This window comes from Spermophilus citellus (genome assembly GCF_964194105.1).
Source record: "Spermophilus citellus genome assembly, chromosome: 10".
NCBI lineage: Eukaryota > Metazoa > Chordata > Mammalia > Rodentia > Sciuridae > Spermophilus > Spermophilus citellus.
The window spans coordinates 68,631,362-68,654,693 of NC_138197.1; the positions used below are offsets into that span (position 1 = coordinate 68,631,362).

The following is a 23,332-nucleotide window of genomic DNA, read 5'->3' on the forward strand; positions in this document are numbered from 1 at the left end:
AAGGAAGCGAAAGTCAAAGCGTGTACTTCCGGAATGGACCTCGCGACACACTGTAGCCAAGTTAACAGCCAGTCGGATACCAGGAGAGACCTTAAGGCGAAGACGCAGGCGCGAATCACGTGACGCTACGGAGGTAGGGTGGAATTATAAATTCTCGTGTGAAAACCACGTCTCTCCCCGCGAGAACGTGGTTGAGCCTTCGCGGCCTGGGCTGAGCTGCCGGGCAACAGTTCGGCGCCGAGAGGCATAGGCTCTCGCGCAGCATTGCTGTCGCTCTCCCCACGCCCAGAACTTCCCTCTGGGCGAACGTGACGATATGAAATTTGGCAGATGGAGAGCTTGGTAGAGAAAATAGGTCAGAAAAATGAAAAAAGTAATAATGGCCCTATAGTATCTCGAACCAATAAGATGAAACCATATAGCAAACACTCTGGGCACGGTGGCGCAGTCCTGTAATCCTAGCTACTCTGGAAGCTGAGGCAGAATGGCAAGTTCGAGGCCAGCACGGGCAATTGAGTGAAACTCTGCCTCAAAAAGGGCTGAGGGTGTATGTCAGCGTTCGAACACTTTGCTAACATCCTCGAGTCCCTGAGTGGAATCCTCAGTAAGACAAAAAAAAAAAAAAAAAAAAAAGAAAGAAAGAAAAGAAAAAGTAGTGATAACTACCAAAAGAATGAGTTTCTTATAAACTTGGATTCAATCCTAGCTTTTCTTCCATCCCTACCATCTTTCGTACAACTATTTGTAAATGTATAGTTTAGTAGCTTCATTTGTATTCACACTGTCATGCAACAGCTCTCTAGAACTACTTTTTCATCTTGCAAAACAAATTGCCAAGCAGCTCGGGAGGCTTAGACAGGAGGATCAGGAGTTCAAAGCCAGTCTCAACAATTTAGCAAGGCACTTAGCAACTCAGCGAGACCCTGTCTCTAATGAAAATATATTAAAAAAAAAAAAAAAGTGCTGGGATTGTGGCTCAGGGTTAGTTAAGCACCCCTGGGTTCAATCCCCAATACCAAAAAAAAAAAAACCTGAAACTCCCTTGAACAGCTCCCCATTGCTTTCCTATCAGCCTCTGGCAACTAGCATTCTTCATTCTTTTTGACTCTAACTACTTGGATGCTTCATATAAGTGGAATCATACAGATTTGCCTTTTTTGTGACTGGCTTTTTTTACTTAGTGTAATATCTTAAAAAATCCCAGCTATTCTTTCACCTAGCTCGTGATCTGGAATGTCGCCTCGGTTTCTTCAAAAAACACCAACAGGATGTGGGTCAGGCATATAGGAGGTGTTTAGTGCATATTGATTCTCTAAATAATGTTAGCTAATGGTGGCACTGAGGATTCTATACATTGCTCTTAAAGGACAATAGATAAAAATCTTAAACCAGAGGAATTTCTCTTTTCTTCTTTTAAAAATTTACTAATATATGCCGGGGGCAGTGGCGCACACCTGTAATCCCAGAGGCTTGGGACACTGAGACTGTAGGATCTCGAGTTCAAAGCCGCCCTCAGCAAAAGCGAGGTGCTAAGCAACTCAGTGAGACCCTGTCTCTAACCAAAATACAAAATAGGGCTGGAGAAGTGGGTCAGTAGTTGAGTGCCCCTGAGTTCAATCCCCAGTATCCCCCACCCCAAAAAAAATTTTTTAACTAATACAAAGGACACATAGTATGCAACTTAACATAAAATGTATAATCTTTATTATAAATTTCCTATATCCAACTGAATCTCACAAAATGCTTTCAGTTTTGCCAAGCTCTTGAATCACAAGTCAACCTACAGTTGCATTTAACATGTGAATATAGTTTTGGACTATTCACTGATATTTTCATTTTTGTGAATAAGATGGAAATGAAAATGAGACTTGTATAGGAACTTCATTAATTTGCCAGCAACTTGAGGAACATCTTTGCTGAATTGTATAATTTTTGAACACTGGAAGAGTTTCAATGTTGCTATTGGACAGTGTAATAGCTATAGATATGATACACTTTTAATCTACATTATTAACATTTTCTCAACTTTCTTTTTTAAAAACATTTAGTTAGTTGTAGTTGGACACAAACCTTTGTTTTATTTATTTATTTGTTTGTTTTTATGTGGTGCTGAGGATCGAACCCAGGGCCTCACGCATGCTAGGCCAATGTTCTACTGCTGAGCCACAACCCCAGCCCTTTCTCAGGTTTCTTAAGTCTAGACTGTCAACAAAATGAGTAAGTCCAGCCTTATCTAACATTGTCAATTTCTGTGGTGTACATTCTCCCACCATGGCTGATTTCAATCTATCAGTATGCAGCATCCCTGAAAATGAAATTGAAGAGAGGTGTATGCATCATCACACAGTATTTCCTCAAGACCAATTCAATAGTTTAGGCTTTCTAGTTTCTTGTCTTGATATGGAAAGAGCTTAGAAATCATCACTCCCAGACTAGGGATGGAGCTCAGTGTTAGAGCACTTGCCTGACATATATTGGGCCCTGGGTTCAATCCCTAGTAACTGAGAAAAAAAATTAAAAGTGATCGGGTCCATCCTCACAAGAAAAAAGACAAATTTAACAATCCTTCTTGACTCATTAGAGAATTAAGGTTTTATAGTACAAACCTCATCCCCCAAGATGGAAAAACAGATGAAATCAGAAAAAAAGTTAGAACAGAAAGTCATGACTACTAAGAGCAAAAATTACTATGGGAACCAGTAACTCATAGGAATACTTATAGCATAATTGACTAATTGCTGACAACTAAACACAGACTACCTTGAGAGATTTAAAAAAAAAAAAAAAAAAAACAAACTCTTGGGGCTGGGGATGTGGCTCAAGCGGTAACGCGCTTGCCTGGCATACGCAGGGCGCTGAGTTCGATCCTCAGCACCACATAAAATAAAAATAAAGATGTTGTGTCTGCCGAAAACTGAACAATAAATATTTAAAAAAAAAAAAAAAAAAACCTCTTGGGGGCCCATCCTTAAATGGTCACTCATGTTTTTATACATTTTACCTGGAGTCTCACTGAAGACTGAAGAAAAAAATCCCTTCATGCTTCCAGTAGGGAGAGGGGAAAGTAGTCATTTTGCATTATGGTATCCTGTTCTTAACAAAGATATGCTTCTCAAGAAAAAAAATTTAACAGAAACTTGGGTTTTTACCAGATCCTATCTAATATGGGAAGAAGGAATTACCCAACTGCAGTCTCCTATAACCTTCCTGTTTCACTTCATATTTTCCTTACAACTAGACACACATATGGCAGAAATTTTGGAATTATCCGACTGATAATTTAAAATAACTATGATTAATATGTTAAAGACCCTAATGGAAAATGTGGACAACACACAAGAACAGGTGGGTAATGTTAGCAGAGACATGAAAACTAAGAATCAAGCTGGGCATGGTGACACACACCTGTAATACCAGTTGTTAGAAGACAGGCATGAGGATAGCAAGTTCAAAACCAACCTGGGCAATTTAGCAAAACCCTGTCTCAAAAATAAAACAAAAGGGCTCAGGATATAGAACAGTCGTAGGTTCAATTCCCAGTACTGCAAAAAAATATAAAAAATAAAATAAAAGGAAAAGGATAAAGAAAGAAAAGAAAAGGCTAGAAATCAACAGAAAACAATGTCTTTGGTGGATTCATCAATAGACTGGAGATGGCACAGAAAGAATCAGTTGGCTTGAAAATATGCCAATAGCTGAAAAACAAAGAGAATAAAGTATGAAAAAAAAAGCAGAATATACAGATACAATAAAAGTAAATAAACTCATGATTATAGATAATAGTAAAATAATTAGAAAATGATAAGTTTTTAATATTTGCTACCTTTAATTTTAATATAACATTCAATTTTTTAAGTTTAGATCATTAAATTTTTTTTATTGGTTGTTCACAACATTACAAAGCTCTTGACATATCATATTTCATACATTAGATTGAAGTGGGTTATGAACCCCCAATTTTACCCCAAATGCAGATTGCAGAATCACATCGGTTACACATCCACAATTTTACATAATGCCCTATTAGTAATTGTTGTATTCTGCTACCTTTCCTATCCCCTACTATCCCCCCTCCCCTCCCCTCCCATCTTCTCTCTCTACCCCATCTACTGTAATTCATTTCTCTCCTTGTTTATTTTCCCATTCCCCTCACAACCTCTTATATGTAATTTTGTATAGCAATGAGGGTCTCCCTTCATTTCCATGCAATTTCCCTTTTCTCTCCCTTTCCCTCCCATCTCATGTCTCTGTTTAATGTTAATCTTTTCTTCCTGCTCTTCCTCCCTGCTCTGTTCATAGTTGCTCTCATTATATCAAAGAAGACATTTGGTATTTGTTTTTTAGGGATTGGCTAGCTTCACTAAGCATAATCTGCTCTAGTGCCATCCATTTCCCTGCAAATTCTATGATTTTGTCATTTTTTTATTGCTGCATAGTACTCCATTGTGTATAGATGCCACATTTTTTTTTATCCATTCATCTATTGAAGGGCATCTGGGTTGGTTCCACAGTCTAGCTATTGTGAATTGTGCTGCTATGAACATCGATGTGGCAGTATCCCTGTAGCATGCTCTTTTAAGGTCTTCAGGGAATAGTCCGAGAAGGGCAATAGCAGGGTCAAATGGTGGTTCCATTCCCAGCTTTCCCAGGAATCTCCAAACTGCTTTCCAAATTGGCCGCACCAATTTGCAGTCCCACCAGGAATGTACAAGTGTACCCTTTTCTCCACATCCTCGCCAGCACTTGTTGTTATTTGACTTCATAGTGGCTGCCAATCTTACTGGAGTGAGATGGTATCTTAGGGTAGTTTTGATTTGCATTTCTCTGACTGCTAGAGATGGTGAGCATTTTTTCATGTACTTGTTGATTGATTGTATATCCTCCTCTGAGAAGTGTCTGTTCAGGTCCTTGGCCCATTTGTTGATTGGGTTATTTGTTTTCTTATTGTCTAATTTTTTGAGTTCTTTGTATACTCTGGATATTAGGGCTCTATCTGAAGTGTGAGGAGTAAAAATTTGTTCCCATGATGTAGGCTCCCTATTTACCTCTCTTATTGTTTCTCTTGCTGAGAAAAAACTTTTTAGTTCAAGTAAGTCCCATTTGTTGATTCTTGTTATTAACTCTTGTGCTATGGGTGTCCTATTAAGGAATTTGGAGCCCGACCCCACATATGTAGATCGGAGCCAACTTTTTCTTCTATCAGACGCAGAGTCTCTGATTTGATATCAAGCTCCTTGATCCATTTTGAGTTAACTTTTGTGCATGGCGAGAGAAAGGGATTCAGTTTCATTTTGTTGCATATGGATTTCCAGTTTTCCCAACACCATTTGTTGAAGATGCTATCCTTCCTCCATTGCATGATTTTAGCCCCTTTATCAAATATAAGATAGTTGTAACTTTGTGGATTAGTCTCTGTGTCCTCTATTCTATACCATTGGTCCACCCGCCTGTTTTGGTACCAGTACCATGCTGTTTTTGTCACTATTGCTCTGTAATATAGTTTGAAATCTGGTATCACTATACCGCCTGATTCACACTTCCTGTTTAGAATTGCTTTTGCTATTCTGGGTCTTTTATTTTTCCATATGAATTTCATGATTGCTTTATCTATTTCTACAAGAAATGCCATTGGGATTTTGATTGGCATTGCACTAAACCTATAGAGAACTTTTGGTAATATCGCCATTTTGATGATGTTAGTTCTGCCTATCCATGAACAGGGTACATTTTTCCATCTTCTAAGATCTTCTTCTACTTCTCTCTTTAGGGTTCTGTAGTTTTCGTTGTATAAATCTTTCACCTCTTTTGTTAGGTTGATTCCCAAGTATTTTATTTTTTTTTTGAGGATATTGTGAATGGAGTGTTTTTCCTCATTTCCGTTTCAGAAGTTTTGTCGCTGATATACAGAAATGCCTTTGATTTATGCGTGTTGATTTTATATCCTGCCACTTTGCTGAATTCATTTATTAGTTCTAGTAGTTTCTTTGTAGACCCTTTTGGGTCTTCTAGGTATAGAATCATGTCATCTGCAAGTAGTGATAATTTAAGTTCTTCTTTTCCTATTTTTATGCCTTTAATTTCTTTCGTCTGTCTAATTGCTCTGGCCAGTGTTTCGAGAACTATATTGAATAGAAGTGGTGATAGAGGGCATCCCTGTCTTGTTCCAGATTTTAGAGGGAATGCCTTTAACTTTTGTCCATTCAGAATGATGCTAGCCTGAGGCTTAGCATAGATAGCTTTTACAATGTCAAGGTAAGTTCCTGTTATCCCTAGTTTTTCTAATGTTTTGAACATAAAGGGATGCTGTACTTTGTCGAATGCTTTCTCTGCATCTATCGAGATGATCATATGGTTCTTATCTTTAAGTCTATTGATGTGGTGAATAACATTTATTGATTTCCGTATATTGAACCATCCTTGCATCCCAGGGATGAATCCTACTTGATCATGGTGCACAATTTTTTTTATGTGTTTTTGTATATGATTCGCCAGAATTTTATTGAGGATTTTTGCATCTAGGTTCATTAGAGATATTGGTCTGTAGTTTTCTTTCTTTGAGGTGTCTTTGTCTGGTTTCAGAATCAGGGTGATGTTGGCCTCATAGAATGAATTTGGAAGAGCTCCCTCTTTTTCTATTTCCTGAAATAACTTGAAAAGTATTGGTATTAATTCTTCTTTAAAGGTTTTGTAAAACTCCGCTGTATACCCATCCGGTCCTGGGCTTTTCTTGGTTGGTAGTCTTTTGATGGCTTCTTCAATTTCATCCATTGATATTGGTCTGTTCAAATTGTGTGTATCCTCCTGACTCAGTCTGGGCAAATCATATGACTTAAGAAATTTATCGATGTCTTCACTATCTTCTATTTTATTGGAATATAGGTTTTCAAAATAATTTCTAATTGTCTTCTGTATTTCTGTAGCATCTGTTGTGATATTGCCTTTTTCATCCTGTATGTTAGTAATTTGAGTTCTCTCTCTTCTTCTCTTCATTAGCATGGCTAAAGGTCTGTCGATCTTATTTATTTTTTCGAAGAACCAACTTTTAGTTTTGTTAATTTTTTCAATAGTTTCTTTTGTTTCAATTTCATTGATTTCTGCTCTGATTTTAATTATTTCTTGCCTTCTGCTACATTTGCTGTTGTTTTGCTCTTCCTTTTCTAGGGCTTTGAGATGAAGTGTGAGCTCATTTATTTGTTGGTTTTTTCTTTTTTTTGAGGAATGACCACCAGGCGATGAATTTTCCTCTTAAAACTGCTTTCATTGTGTCCCATAGATTCCGATACGTTGTGTCTGTATTTTCATTTATCTCTAAGAATTTTTTGATTTCCTCCTTTATGTCTTCTGTAACCCATTGATCATTCAGTAACATATTGTTCATTTTCCATGTGATGTAGGATTTTTCCTTCCTTCTTTTATCATTGATTTCCAGTTTCATTCCATTATGATCAGATAAAATGCAAGGTATTATCTCCACCCCTTTATATTTACTGAGGGTTGCCCTATGGCATAATATATGGTCTATTTTTGAGAAGGATCCATGTGCTGCTGAGAAAAAAGTATATCCATTTGATGATGGTTGATATATTCTATATATGTCAGTTTAGTCTAGGTTATTGATTGTGATATTGAGGTCAATAGTTTCTTTGTTCAACTTTTGTTTGGAGGATCTGTCCAATGGTGAGAGAGGTGTGTTGAAGTCACCCATAATTATTGTGTTGTGGTCTATTTGATTCTTGAACTTGAGGAGAATTTGTTTTATGAATGTCACAGCACCATTATTTGGTGCATAAATATTGATAATTGTTATGTCTTGTTGGTGAATGGTTCCTTTTAACAGTATATAATGTCCTTCTTTATCCCTTTTGATTAACTTAGTCTTGAAGTCGATTTTATTCGATATGAGGATGGCCACCCCTGCTTGCTTACGAGGACCGTGTGCATGGTATATTTTTTCCCATCCTTTCACCTTCAGCCTGTGTATGTCTTTTCCAATCAGATGTGTCTCCTGGAGGCAGCATATTGTTGGATTTGTTTTTTTAATCCATGATACCAGCCTATGTCGCTTTATTGGAGAGTTTAAGCCATTAACATTCAGAGTTACTATTGATATATGGTTTGTACTTCCAGCCATGCTTGATTATTTATCCTTTTTAAAAAAAATTTAGTTTGTTTCTCCATGATTATCTTTCCCCTCGCCCTCTGTCTTTACCGAGGCACTTCCTACTGATGGTTTTGGTTATTGTTTTTCATTTCTTCCTCGTGTAGTATTTTGCTCAAAATGCTTTGCAATGCTGGTTTTCTGGCTGCAAATTCTTTTAACTTTTGTTTATCATGAAAGATTTTTATTTCGTTGTCATACCTGAAGCTTAATTTTGCTGGATACAGAATTCTTGGTTGGCATCCATTGTCTTTCAGTGTTTGAAATACATTGTTCCATGACCTTCTTGCTTTCAGTGTCTGTGATGAAAAATCCGTTGTTAACCTTATTGGTTTACCCCTAAATGTAATCTGCCTCTTTTCTCTTGTAGCTTTTAATATTTTCTCTTTGTTCTGTATATTGGATATCTTCATAACAATGTGTCTTGGCGTTGGTCTACTGTGATTCTGTGTGCTCGGTGTCCTGTATGCATCTTCAATTTGTATATCTGTTTCCTTTTTTATTTCTGGAAAGTTTTCTGTAATTATTTCATTCAGCAGGTTACTCATTCCCTTGGTTTGAATCTCTGTACCTTCTTCTATCCCAATGACTCATAAGTTTGGTTTGTTTATGTTATCCCATAACTCTTGGATGTTTTTCTCGTGATTTTTTACCAGCCTTTCTGAGTTGGCTAGACTCTTTTCAAGATGATATATTTTGTCTTCATTATCTGACGTTCTGGCTTCTACTTGCTCCACTCTGTTAGTGATACTCTCAATTGAGTTTTTAATTTGGTTTATCGTTTCCTTCATTTCTAGAATTATTGTTTGATTATTTTTTATAATCTCTATCTCCTGATAAAGATGCTTAACTTCTTCTTTTATCTGTTTATGTAATTCATTCTCAATGTGTTCTTTCGCTGCTTGAATTTGCTGTCTTGTATCCTCTTTAAGGTTCCATTCCATCTGTCTAAGGTGTTCCTTGAGTTCTTTATATGACCATTTTTCTGATGACTCTAGGTCCTCCTGAATATTTAGGCTGTCCTGCATTGTTTGTACTCCTTTTCTTCCTTGCTTTTTGAAGCTGCTCATGTTACTTCTTGTTCTGTTTGACTGATGAGTTACTGTTTATTCCTATAAATTTATTAGATGCTTGGGAGGAAAGGTATTAGAAGGGAAGGGAAGAAGTCACTAAAGAGAATGAGAGTAAGCAGGTAGAATTCAAGGAAGGGGGGATAAGATAATTGAAAAGAAATGAAAAGACGAAAGAAGAAAAAAAATAGGAAATAAAAAAAGAAAAAAAAATTTTTAAAAATAATTTAAAAAATTAAAATTAAAATTAGAAGAAAAAAAATTTAAAAATTGTAAAAAAAAATTTAAAAAAACAACAAGAAAGAAAAATGAAAATGAAAGAAAAACCCAAATCAAAAAAAAAAAGAGAAAAGAAAAAAAGAAAAAAAAAACTAATAAATGCAGTCTTAGAGTTTGATTAACTTCTCTTCCAGTAGGTGGCGCTGTGCCCACCAGGCCAAGTTTCTCCTGTCAATACGCGGGAGCCAATCACTGTGCAGCAGCTCCTCCCAGACTGGGCGAGTCTCCAATCCTGAGTGCCTAGGGCCTCCTCTTGTGTCTAGTCACTTCCCACTTTTCCTCTTGCCAGGCCCCTCTCACGGGTGCCGCTCACCACAATACTGGCTACAGGCCAGGTCTGCTGCTCCCGGGAGCCCTGTTTTCATGAACGACTGGGCACACTCTTCCAGTTTGCCATTCCCTCAGACCCTAAGTTTGTAGAGCTTGGGGCTGAGAATCCTCAGCGAATTTTACTTGCCCTCCGGTAGCCACTCCCCCAGTAGCTGGTGCAAGAAACCTCAGCTGTCAGCCCTGGTGGGAGCGGTAGTTCCGCGCAGCGGGTCCCACGCCACCTCTGATTCCCTGGGTCTGGCTATCGTGCTCACGGGAGAGCTGGGAGGGGCCCTTAAGGATTCCCCGATGTGTGGAGAGGGAAGGCTAGGGAATTACACACCTGTAGCCGCAGGTTTCAATGAAGTTATCTCCTCCGCCGCAGTCTGATGACATCAGTTCTCTGCCATGGTGGTATCTCTTGCAAATGGCGACAGTTCGTTTCCCTTTGCCGGGAGACCAATGGTCCTTACTGTCTCTCCCAAGCCCCGTTTCAAACCTGTGACCACTACCTATGAAGGCCTATGAAGGCTCAGTTGGCATTTACCTCCGTAGGATGAGAAGGGCTGACCAGTTGTTTCAGCCGGATGGATTAGTGCTGAGTCACAGCTGTTTGTCTGCAGGAAGCAGGCGAACGGGAGCTTGAATTCAGCCGATCCAGGCTCAGAGTGTGTTCTGAGAGGCCCAGACTGTTCGTCCCAGATCCACGTCAGCTCAGCATTGCCTAGTGATCTTATCAAAGGGCTGGGACTGTAGCTCAGTAGAGGCCCTGGGTTCAAATCACCAGCAATTAAGAATATGCGTCTCCTCGCCGGCCGGCGGCCTCGGTGCCCGTCCTCAGCTTGCGCGGCCCACGACCGCGTCCGGGCCTCGGCCTAAATTTTTAATAATAACATTTTTAAAAAGCTTGCAAAATTAATGAAAATTTGACAAGCTCTTGAAAGTCAGCATCAGCTGACACACCACTGATAAAATAAAGATTCATTGGAAATATCATATTTAGATTTAAATACTCTCTGTTAAGTTTCTATTACATGCTGAACCTTGTGGTAAGGAGTTTGTATATATTATTTCATTTTTATAACTGATATCATCATTGCCATTTTTTAAAATTAAAATTAAAAACTGAGGCTTGATTAATCTATACAAAGGCAGACACTTAGAGTATGACAAAACTAACATTTGAACCCAAGTTATTGTTCTTTCTATTCACTGCTTTCTGAGGCTTACAGTATGAGACTAGGACAAAGAAAAGGATATTGACTCTTGGTTCTTCCATTTTCCTCCAACTCTACTGTGAACCCAGGAATTCTGTGCCTGATTTGACAAAGGAAGTGTCAATTACAATAATTCTTCAGGACATTACTATGGTTACCAAACAGTGCTCCAGGCTGGACATTCCAGAAGAGGACAAGGAGGAACCAAGATGGCCTTCTTCAACTTATATCTATTGGGATATCAACATCCCTTTCGGAACAAAAAAAGGGACATAACTGAAGAAACAAGTAAGGGTAATGTAGAATAGAGGGTTAGAAGGGCCACTTGTTTTCCTAGCCACTTCCACTGATCAGTTTGTAGCTACTTCCTTTCCTACCTTTGGTTAGAGATTTATCCTATCAACAAGGTCAACACTTACCCTAATTAAAATTTTGGAGCAAGGACATCCATTCCCTTCATTTTTCTGTCATTTAATATCAAATAAATGTATTCTTATTCATTCATTTGCTCATTTAGCCAACATATATTAAGCACACAGTTGTGTGCCAGGCTTTATGTTGCTGACCAGGGTTAAAAGATGAATAAAGAAGGCTTCTACTATCTAATTAGGAAGATAAGTATGCAAACAAAAAATAATATATGATTAAATATATGGACTTATGCAACTGCAAAGGAGGCAGTACCTCATACTATTGGGTTTGGAATAAGAATATGGGGATCCTTTAAATAAGACGTCACAGAGGAAATGCTTCTAAACTGAGCGTTAAAAGGATGACTAAAGTTCATCGAGTAAACAAGAAGGGAATATAGTACAGACAGAACAGAGACCTTGAGAACCATATTAAGTGAATTCCAAGCACTTAGATACAGATGAAGGGTAAAATGGAGAGGTTCTAGGAGGCAGACCTTGAAAACTAGTTACAGGCCAGATAATTGAAGATGCTGTTAACCATGCTAAGCATTTTAACTTTATAGGGGAATGTTGAACTTAGTAAATATTAGATCTGTATTGTACTCACGATGCCTAGCTGTTCCTCATACATAATAGAGGTTTAATAAATATTTATGGGGTGAATGAATAAATGATTTTGAATGACTATAAAAACAGGAAGCTAGGGGAGACTTTGCAGGAGATATGAGAATTTATTTAGGTCTTAAATGATGAATTGTCCAAAAGCACAGAAATTGAGGAAAAGGATCTTCCAGGTAGAATGGGACCATGTGAATGAACATAAGTGTAGATGGATGCTAAGCAAAAGCTGTATTGGGTAGGAGAAGAGGTGATCAGGAAAGTATAAAAGCACAAAGATTATAAAGGACAATCTATATATTAAACAGTCCTCCAATAGGCACTCTCTGACCTCTAATTCCACCAAAGTTCTATTCTACTATTCACCTTCCAGGTAAGATTTATACAAAGATCCCAGTGATGGACCCTAGAAATCCCTTAATAACCCTATTCTAACCCTTTCCACTCTTCTTGCCCCCACTCCTTCTGGGTCCCAGCATTACACCATGGGGCTGTTTTCAAATAAAGAGGTGCTCTTCTGGACCTCTCTCAGAAAAACACTCCCCTTTGGGAAACAGACCAATTTCCCTTGCTCCACTCTCTCCTGGCTGCTGTAACCCTACTACTTTTACTAGATGGGCCTGCATCACCATAAACAAACTGGGATTTTCCTACCCTGTAAATCACTTAAACACTGGTAAGGGCTGAGGGTGTAGCTTGGTAGTACAACACTTGCCTAGCATGTGCAAGGCCCCGGGTTCAATCCCTAGCATCCAAAGGTCTGAGCCTTTGAATTAATTTCTTTGTAGGTGAGGGAGAGAGGAAGACTTCACTTTATAAAGTCCTCTATTAGATGATAGGGAAGTATCCTGATATCACCTGCTTACTCAAGTTTTTTCATTCTGTTGTTGGAGCATCAGAGACAGGAGCCTTGGTCAAATTGGTGGCCTACACAGAATGTGAAGTTAAAGGGACAGTACATCAAATTTGCTATTCCTACTCCCTGTTTATTTCCCTTCCAGAGGGTTAGGCACGGTGGCACACAGCTGTAATCCCAGCTACACAGGAGGCTGATGCAGAATGATCACAAGTTCAAGGCCAACCTCAGCAAAACCCTCTCTCAAAATTAAAAAATAAAAAGGTCTGGAGATGTAGCTCAGGGTAGAGTACCCATGAGTTCAATCCCTAGTACTGAAAAAAATAAAAGGACAGAAGATTTTCACTTGATAATTTCTAATTATCAATACTTTTATTGATTCAAGTATTTAACGATAAACTTAACTATTTACTACGTATGTAAGAGGCATATTTATGAGTCCTGAATGGTTTAGATTTATTTTTTTCTTTTTTTAATTTAAACTTGGAATTGAACCCAGGGTGCTTTTCCACTAAGCTGCATCCCTAGCCTTTTTATTTTTTATTTTGTGACAGGATCTTATTATATCATCCCTGAAGGTTAATGCCATCAGGAGGAGGAGGAGGAGGATATGATGTCATTTTAGTAAATTTGAAATGGAAAAGAAAAATCTCATATGGTCAGTCCACCATTTTTCAGAATTTTTTTAATGATATAATGTCAAAATTATAGAAAAGTTGTGATGTAAGGCTAATATAAGGAGATTCCCTATACCTTTTACCCAAATTAACCAATTAGTAATATTTTTCCACTCTTGAGTCTGGGATATATTCAGTGTTGGAACACTTGTCTAGCACATGCATGACCCAAGTTCAATCCCCAGCACCACATACACATGCACACGTCCACACACACACACACACACACACACACATACACATACCCACACAAGCCACTTTCTTTGTCTTGTCTCTTATCTATCTATCTAATATCTTTCTCAGCTAATTGAGAATAAGTTACTCATAACTCTTTACTACTAAATATTTCTGTTTGATTTCCTAAGAACAACAACAACTTATACACAATACAGGTTTCAATTCAGCAAATCTTAACATAGATACAGTATTATCTAACTAGATAGTCCATATTCCAATTTTTTGCCAATTGTTCTGTTAATATCATTTAGAGCACATTTTTTCCTTCCATGATGTAGGAAAGGTTCATGTGTTGATAAATTGTTGAATTTAGTGAGCTTGTCTCTTCAGTCTCCTTTAATCTGGAACAGTTTCTCGTTGTTTCATAGCACTGACATTTTTGTAATAGCACAGATAAGACATTTTGTGGAATATTCCTTAATTTTGGTTTGTCTGATGTTTCGCATGATTAGATCTGGTTTAAGCATTTTTGCAGGAATAAGTGACATTGTGTGCTCAGTACACCATATAAGGGCTTATTGTGTTATTTTTAGTCCATTACTGATGATGTTAACTTTGACCACTTAAAGTGATTTGCCAGTTTTCTCCACTGTTGAGTTACCATTTTCCTTTTGTAATTAATAATTTCTGATACTTTGAAAAAATGTAAATATCCTATTATTCATCATACTTTCACCCACTAGTTTTAGTATCCATTAATGATTCTGTGTGAATTAATTATTTCTATGATAGTGGTAAAATGGTGATTTTTCTAATTGTAGTAGACTTTTTTTTTTAAAGAGAGAGAGAGAGAATTTTAATATTATTTATGTATTATTATTTTTTTTTTTTTAGTTTTCGGTGGACACAACATCTTTGTTTGTATGTGGTGCTAAGGATCAAACCCGGGCCACACGCGTGCCAGGCGAGCGCACTACCGCTTGAGCCACATCCCCAGCCCCTGTAGTAGACTTTAACTCAAAATTTACAGGAATGTGGTTTTTGTTTTGTTTTGTTGTGTTGTGTTGTGTTTGTGTGTTTGGGGCTGTGTGGGAGGGGTTGGGAGGATAGAACCCAATGGCACTCTGCCACTTCTTTTTATTTTTTATTTTGAGACAGGGTCTCACTATGTTGCCAAGGCTGGCCTCGAACTTCGAATCCTCCTGTCTCAGCCTCCCAAGTCACAAGTATTACAGGCATTGTCACCGTTCCTGGCTACAGCAATGTTTTAAGTGACCTACCTTAATTGAATTTTTTAAATATATTTATGTTTTAGTTGTAGTTGGACACAATACCTTTATTTTATTTTTATGTGGTGCTAAGGATCGAACCCAGGGTCTCGCACATGCTAGGCGAGCGCTCTACCACTGAGCCACAACCCCAGCCCCTTCATTGAACTTTTCTAGAACATTCAATTTGTTTTTTGTAGAAACACCTGCTCTTTTTTTTTTTTACACTTTTTATTAGTTTAAATAATATTTCACTAAATTTAAAATGACAATCATAAAGTTAACCTGAGTAAATTGGGTTTTTTTGGAAGGGGGTCACAACAGACTCTTGGTAAGCTTGAAGTTCAACTGTGGGATCAGAAGAATGCAGGTATTCTAGAAATAGCTCTCAGCTACATTGGGAGTGTTACAGGTATCTTTAAAATGTTTTCAGAGGAAATGGAGACCATAAATTAATCTGGCAATCCTAATAAATGAAGCATTCTTAGGAGAATTTCTACTGCATATAATTTTGAGCTGTTCATATTTAATGTTCTGAAATACTTCAAGAAACTAGGATTTCTTGCCAAGTGTGGTGGTGCGTGCCTGCAACCCCAGTGACTCTAAAGGCTGAGGCAGAAAGACTGAAGTTCAAGGCCAGCCTTAGCAACTTAAATAGGCCTTAGGTAACTTAGCAAAACCCTGTCTCAAAATAAAAAATAAAGGGCTGTGGATGTAGCTCAGAGGTAAAGTGTTCCTGCATTGAATCCCCAGTACCAAAAAAAGAAAAAAAAAAAAAAAAACTAGGAGACATCTTTATTAATGACTAATAAAAACTTAAATGACCTTGCCCTTAACCAGGTTGGAGGCTACCAAATCCAATATGAGGGACAGGAGAGGAAAAAATGTCAAATTCCCTTTCCAGGCAGTACAGACTTTCAGAATTCCTTGTGGTAAAATATCACCCAAATATAATGACAAATATTGACAAACTGTCCCAAAATTCAGATGGACCCAGAATAGACAAGGCAATCTTGAACAAAGACACTTCTTAATTTAAAATATTCTACAAAGCTAAAGTAATCAAGACAGTAGGGAACTGTCATAAGGATTAACATAGATCAATAGAATAGAATTTAGAATCCGGAAATAAACCCTACACTTTATGGTCAATTGACTTTCAATGAGCATGCCAACACTTCAGTGATAAATAGTCTTTTCAACAAATGGTTTTGAAAAAACTGAATATTACCATGCAAAAGAGTGAAATTATACCTCCGTATCACACTATGTACTAAAATTAACTCAAAATGGATATTAGACATAAATGTAAAACTGAAACTTTAAAACTCTAAGAATAAAATATAGAAGTAAATTTTGAAACTTTAGGCAATTGTTTTTTAGATATGACACTAAAAACACAAGTGATAGAAGGAAAAATAGATAAATTGGATTTCCTCAAAACAAAATACTTGCCAGGTGCAATGGTTCAAACCTGTAATCCCAGAAACTCAGGAGGCTAAGACAGGAGATCAGTTCCAGGCCAGCTTTGGTGTCTCAAAATAAAAATAAAAAGGGCTGGGGATGTGGCTCAGAGGTAGAGAACCCCTGGATTCCATCCTCAGTATCAAAAAAAATATATATTTAGGGTTGGGTTTGTGGCTCAGTGGTGGAGCGCTTGCCTAGCATGTATGAGGCACTGGGTTCGATCCTTAGCACCACATAAAAATAAATTAATAAAATAAAGTTTAGTCATGTATGACTAAAAAAAAATAAATAAAAATTTTAAAAAATAAAATAAAGTTTAAAAATTTATGTGTTTGTATTATAAAAAAGATTTAAAATAAAGAAGTTTAAACCTTTGAGCCAGGTTTAATGAGCCAGGCGTGGTGGCACACACCTGTAATCCCAGCGGCTCAGGAGGCAGAGGCAGGAGGATTGCAAGTTCAAAGCCAGCCTTAGCAATTTAACGAGGCTCTGAGCAACTCAGTGAGATCCTATCTCTAAATAAAAACCAAAATTGGGCTGAAGATGTGGCTCTGTGGTCGAGTGCCCCTGAGTTCAATCCCCAGGACCAAAATAATAATAATAATAGTAATAATGAAAGAAAATTAAACTTGTTAAACAGAAAACATGAAAAAAGACTCTGGACCCAGGTAATTTTGATGAAAAAAATTTTAAAAAACAGATAATTCCATTTTAAAAGGCAAAGAAAACAGTGTGAATAATTTATTAATTTTACCATATCAAAACAAAACTGATAAAATAATAAATATAATAAGAATATAGTACAAAAGAAGCCATAGACCAAAGTAAATATAAATTAACAAATCACACTAGCAGATAAAACTCAAGAATATATTAAAAATAACACTTAAAATCAAGTCAGGCTTATTTCAGGAATTCAGTGATGATTTAATATTAGATAATATATTAATATATAATACATTACACCTATATGTCAAATTAAATACACACACGCCCATGAAAACTGAAAAGACAGTTGATATTTTTAAAAAAACACTTTGTAAATTAAGAATTAAAGTGCCTCCAAGGTACTGAGGAGGTTGAGGAAAGAGGATTACAAGTTCCAGACCAGCATGGGGAACTTAGAGACATGTTATCTCAAAATAAAAAATCAAAAGGGCTGGGGATATAGCTCAGTGGTAAAGTGTCCCTGGGTTCAATCCTTAATACCACCAAAAAAAAAGAGAAAAAAAAGAATTAAAAGCATGACCAAAGCTGGGCCTGGTGGCTGGCTCAGGAAACGAAGGCAAAAGGGGCCCTGGAGTTTGAGGGCAACATAGCAAGACCCTATCTCAAATTAAAAAGAAAGGGTAATGGCTGGGTATGATGGTGCATGCCTGTAATCCCAGCGGCTTGGGAGGCTAGGACAGGAGGATCGCAAGTTCAAAGCTAGCCTCAGCAAAAAGTGAGGTGCTAAGTAACTCAGTGAGACCCTGTCTCTAAATAAAATACAAAATAGGGTCAGGGATGTGGCTCAGTAGGCCAGTGCCTCTGAATTCAATCCCTGGTACCAAAGAAAGAAAGAAAGGATGACCAATGTGTCTGATGAACACAGATGCAAAAATTCTCAACAGAACACTAGCAAAGCAAATCAAGAAAATTCTACACCATTATCACATCCTGGAGGTACAAGGATGTTTCAACATATATCAATCAACAAATTTAACATATTTACATCAACAGAGTAAAAGACAAACACCATATGATTATCTCAAAAGATATAGAAAAGTCATTTGCCGGGTTTCTGTTCGCGACTAAAAGGCTCAGGGGTCACTCCAGTTAAACAGGGCTAACTGGGCTGCGTAAAAAAAACACACAAGAGACACAAATACCTTTTTCTTTGGGATCACTATGACCACTCCTCTGACCTTAAGGGTCCGGAGGAAGAGAGAGATCGAGACACTCGCTGACCCCTTTTATTGAGGAGAAGCTATTCAAAGGAGGCAAGGGGCCAGATTTCAGGGGGCTGAGTCTATCTTCATGATGTCCACTGTCAGCAGGTTGACTGACATCTGGGTAGACCACACCCAAAAGCACAGTAAGAGAAGGGGACACACACAAGGCACTTCCATGGAAGATTCTATCCTAAACAGGGCAAGGGGTTATATTACAAAGGAACAGGTGAGCATAGCTCCACCCATGGGGCTATAGGAAGACACATGAGAAGACACAGTCGCTCAAACCCTAGAAGAGCGCAGCAGTCTAGCAGCATGGGTGCCTGACATCACATTGCCCAGCAGGGGAGTTAACTCAGTCAAGTGCGAGGTTGGTCTCCCACAGTCATTTTATCAAATTCAACATCACTTCATAATAAAAACACTGAACAAATTATATATGGAAAGAATGTGCTTCAACATAACAAAAGCCATATATAATTATTCAACATCATATTGAATTGGGGAATGAGGATGCCCACTTTCCCAACTTTTATTCAATGTAGTACCAAACACATATCCTACATATTCACTTGTATAATTCATGTATTCAATAATATTCAGAATATATAAGAAACTCCTAAGTAAGGCACAAATCTAGACTTCCCCTGTGAATCAGGGGGACCTCCCTTGACCATACAGTCCCTTCAATCTGTTGCACTCATTTCTTTCACCACCTTCCTCTCCCCACTCCTATCCCCAATTATAACAAAACTGGAATGATAATTTTATACTAACAGCCTTGAGAAAAACACCTGTGCTGATTATCTTTCCAGTTTTGATCTGATTATGATCATAAAGTCGAATAGGCCTTCATGGCTGCCCAGAAGTCACACTACATTTCCTTTTTTATTTTCTGTGCTGGGGATTGAACCTATGGCTTCACACATGCTAGACAAACACTTTACCACTGAGTCACATCCCCAGTCCATGCCTTACTTTCTATTTCACAGGGAAAATAAAAGCTATTGAAAGATAATTTCTAAAAGCTCTCACAAACCACATCTGTCTGTCTACCCACATATGTGCCCGTATCTTTTCTATTATAATGAATGGTCCACACACCTATTAGGACAAACCCTTCACTTGTGCACCAGATTCCATCTCTTTTTTAAATATATTTTTTATTTAGTTGTAGATGGACACTATATATTTATGTATGTATTTATTTTTACTTGGTGCTGAGGATTAAACCCAGTGCCTCATATGTGAGGGCCAAGCCCTCTACCACTGAGGTAGAGCCCCAGCCCCTCCATCTCTTTTTGACTACTCAAGGACACCTACTCACTTTCACATTAATTTTACCACCTCTGATCATTTCTGTCTGTACACATACATGCTATAATTTCTTTTTTCCCTCTTCAAGCACCATCTTTCCTGCTTCCCTGACTCCCATCTCCACAGAGCAAATTCTCAAAGGAGTTGTCTGTTCTTGCTGTACTTTGTTCTGCCATTCTCTCTTGAGCTTATTCCAGCCAGGTTCTTGCCCCCATCACTCCATTAAAACTGCCAGTATCCAGTCACCCGTAACTTAAATGTATTGCTAACATATAAAATTTTATTTCTCATCTTATTTATCATAACAGCAGAAATGTACAACAGAACTCAGATGGTTCTGAATCCTGGTGCTGCTGAAGTTGCTTGAAATAAATGGTCAGCTGAGAGGGGTTTAAGCCGGTGAACCTGTAGTAGGGGACGTGCATCATACCTTTCTAGTGCCTCAGAACTAGTTTGGGAAATTCACAAGGGGAGCAGGGAGATTATAAATAAAATATAGCATTCTTTTTTATTTCTAACAAGCCTATATCCATTTTATTTACCCCGCTTTTTCTTATTTCAATTTATATATGCATTAATTCAGGGAACCCATAGTGCCTTGACTACTTACCCTTAGTTTCCACAAGCCAAACCATTTTTAAGCCACCCTTGTCTCCAGAATGATTCCTTAATCTTCAGTTATTTTCTAGCCAAACTCATTTTCTTAATTTCCCCCTTTATCCACAGTTTGACTTTCTGCTGTTTCAGATACCTGTCATCAATCACAGTCCAAAAATATTAAATGAAAAATTCCAGAAACAAACAATTCCTGTTTTAAATTGTGCACTTTTGTGGGGGGGGGCGTGCTGGGGGTTGAACCCAGGGCCTTGGGCATGTAAGGCAATCACTCTACCAACTGAGCTATATCCCCAATCCCAATTGTGATTTTGAGTATAATGATAAAATCTTGCACTGTCCTGCATGGTACATAAATTGTCCCTTCGTCCAGTGTATCTATGCTGTATATGCTACTTACCCATTAGTCACTCATTGGTCATCTTGGTTTTCAAAACCACTATTACAGTGCTGGTGTTCAAGTAACTCTTAATGTAGTAGCCCAAGATTTCATCCCAATGCTTACATCATTCACCTAACTTCATCTCATGGTGTAGGCACTATATTTTCTCACATCATCACAGAAGGGTAAGTACTGTAATAAGATTTTGAGAGACAGAACACATCCACATAAATTTTATTAGCATATAATTGTCTTATTTTACTTAATTATTGTTAATCTATAACTGTGCCTTTTAGAGGGGGTATGGGGGGTTAAACTCTGGGGCACTCAACTACCAAGCCACATCCTCAGCCCTATTTTGAATTTTATTAGAGATAGGGTCTCACTGAGTTGCTTAGCGCTTTGCTAAATTGCTGAGGTTGGCTTTAAACTCGCCTCCCAAGCTGAAATTACAGATGTGCACTACCACGCCTGACCATCCGTGCCTAATTTATAAATGAAAACTTTATAATAGGTACATATGTACAGGAAAAAACATAAGATATCCAGGTTTGGGTAATATTCATGGTTTCAGGAACCCACTGGGAGTCTTGGAATATGTGTCCCTCAGATAAGGGGGATTGGTGTACATTCTTTCAAGCAACTTTTGTCTACTGCTCTAGCACTTCCATCTGTTCTCTATGCTCAAATCAGCCACATTCTTACCTGGCTCCTCAGCTAGGCCTTTTACTGTAACTATCAAAAAACCTATTATTTTTCATCTTTGCATTCCTAACACTAACTATCATGATACACTTTTAGGTCATTCACAATTTTTCTTTGAAAGATAGGTTGTTCTTTCTTCTAGTAGGTGTAAGTGTATTAATATTCAACTCAAAAGGGCCCACTCAGGCTTCCCTTATTATAGTCATAATGCAAAATCACAGAGGTGAGTCAACACATGTAATAAAAATCCTGCTAGTCCCACCTCATTTCTTTCTTTTCTTCCTGATAGCCAAAATTGAAAAACCAAAGAGGAAAATATTGTATGAAGAGCATGTTTTAGTCTTTCCTCAACTTCAGAAACACAGTTTTATCAGGTACCCAAAATTATTCAGTTTGAGGGAGCTAAGCAAATTCCCAGTGCCTGTTTCCTTACTTGTAAGTAGAGGTCATAATGTCTACCTTGTATTATGGAGATTAAATAATGTATGCAATATACCTAATACCTAGCACATAAAGGTGTATAACAGATGATTGGAGGAAAAGTCATAAATCATATGAAAGTTAACTATTTATATATGGAATATGTTCCTTTCCTATGATTTGAATATCTTTGTCTACTGCCAAGATTTGATGCCTGGAAAACAGATTTTGGGTTGTTTTTTTCTTTGTTGTCGTTGTTGTCATTATTTTAGTACTGGGGATTGAACGCAGAGGCTCTTTACCACTGAGCTACATCCCCAGCCTTTTTTTTTTTTTTTTTTTTTTTGAGGCAAGGCCTCACTGAGTTGCTCACAGCCTCACTAAGTTGCTGAGGCTGGCCTCAAACTTGCAATCCTGCCTCAGCCTCCCAAGTTGCCGGAATTACCTGTGTGTACCCTGTTCCCAGCTGGAAAACAGGAAACACTGTTAACTGTTACTAAACTGTGTTTTAGGGCTTTTTAAATACTCTTTTTAGTTGTTGATGGACCTTTGTTTAATGTATTTATTTATTGAGGAGCAAAAACTACTAGTTTCAAAGGATATTTCATCTAGTCCCTGAAAGAGCCTGATCAACTACAACTACCCACAGAAGAGCACCCCTGACCAATGACTAGAACTCTCATCCACCAACCATTCCTGTCCCTCCCAGACTCACCCTTCCTAATCATAATCAGAATTGTTCTGCAGGCTCAGCTTAGCTTCCAGAATTCATTCAGAATCTTATGCCCTGGTCTCTTGAGTATGTAAGTTTGCCTGGGTGAGCAAGTCTTTATATTTATGCCCCTTCCTTTGCTAAATCTGTTTCACCTCCTGCTTTGAGCCCTGTTCTCCTATCACTCTTAGTTTCATACCTACACGCTCCTCTTGGTCCAAAAGTGTCTTGGTCAAGACCAGTTTTCAAATAAACTGCCTCTAATCTGGCCCTTTGCTGGGATGACTTCCTTGCCTTATTATCTGAAGACCCTAGGTCAAGTTGGATCTCACAAGTACAGGAAGTCAGGACATTGCCCACTGAATGGAGTTCTCAGAGGCCAATGGATGGGGGTGGATGGTAGAGAGAAATTATGCTTGTTCTTTCTTGAAACAAATTACCTCTCCCTGACAGACTCTAGTGACTGGCTTCTAACCACAGACACACAGACCTCCAAGCTCTGCACATCCAAAGGGCCTCAATCCAGTTTCCTCCATTGCTTGTCCTTATTCCCCTTCCCAGAGGAATTTACTAACAAGTCTTCAGAGTTGCTCTCACTTCTAGTTTCAAATTAATTTCTTCAATGAAAGGTTAATCTCAAGACTGGTAAAAAGCTGAATACAACTAACTCTCTTATGTTCTTATTTTCTGAATCCTGTCATAGGATGCAACAGTTGCTTTCCCAATCCTGGTTGGAAT

General features: G+C 38.0%; 1 protein-coding gene across 1 annotated transcript in view; it reads left to right on the forward strand.

Moving 5' to 3' along the window:
- The first annotated feature begins 40 nt into the window (after positions 1-40).
- The window catches only part of SPMIP11 (sperm microtubule inner protein 11), a 31,698-nt gene continuing 8,406 nt past the window's right edge, over positions 41-23,332 (forward strand). The window contains exons 1-4 of the mRNA XM_081310114.1: positions 41-133; positions 1,751-1,799; positions 3,239-3,345; positions 11,123-11,321. Coding sequence (XP_081166240.1) covers positions 11,243-11,321 — 79 coding nt within the window. The 5' untranslated portion in view covers positions 41-133; positions 1,751-1,799; positions 3,239-3,345; positions 11,123-11,242. The remainder of the gene's footprint in view (positions 134-1,750; positions 1,800-3,238; positions 3,346-11,122; positions 11,322-23,332) is intronic.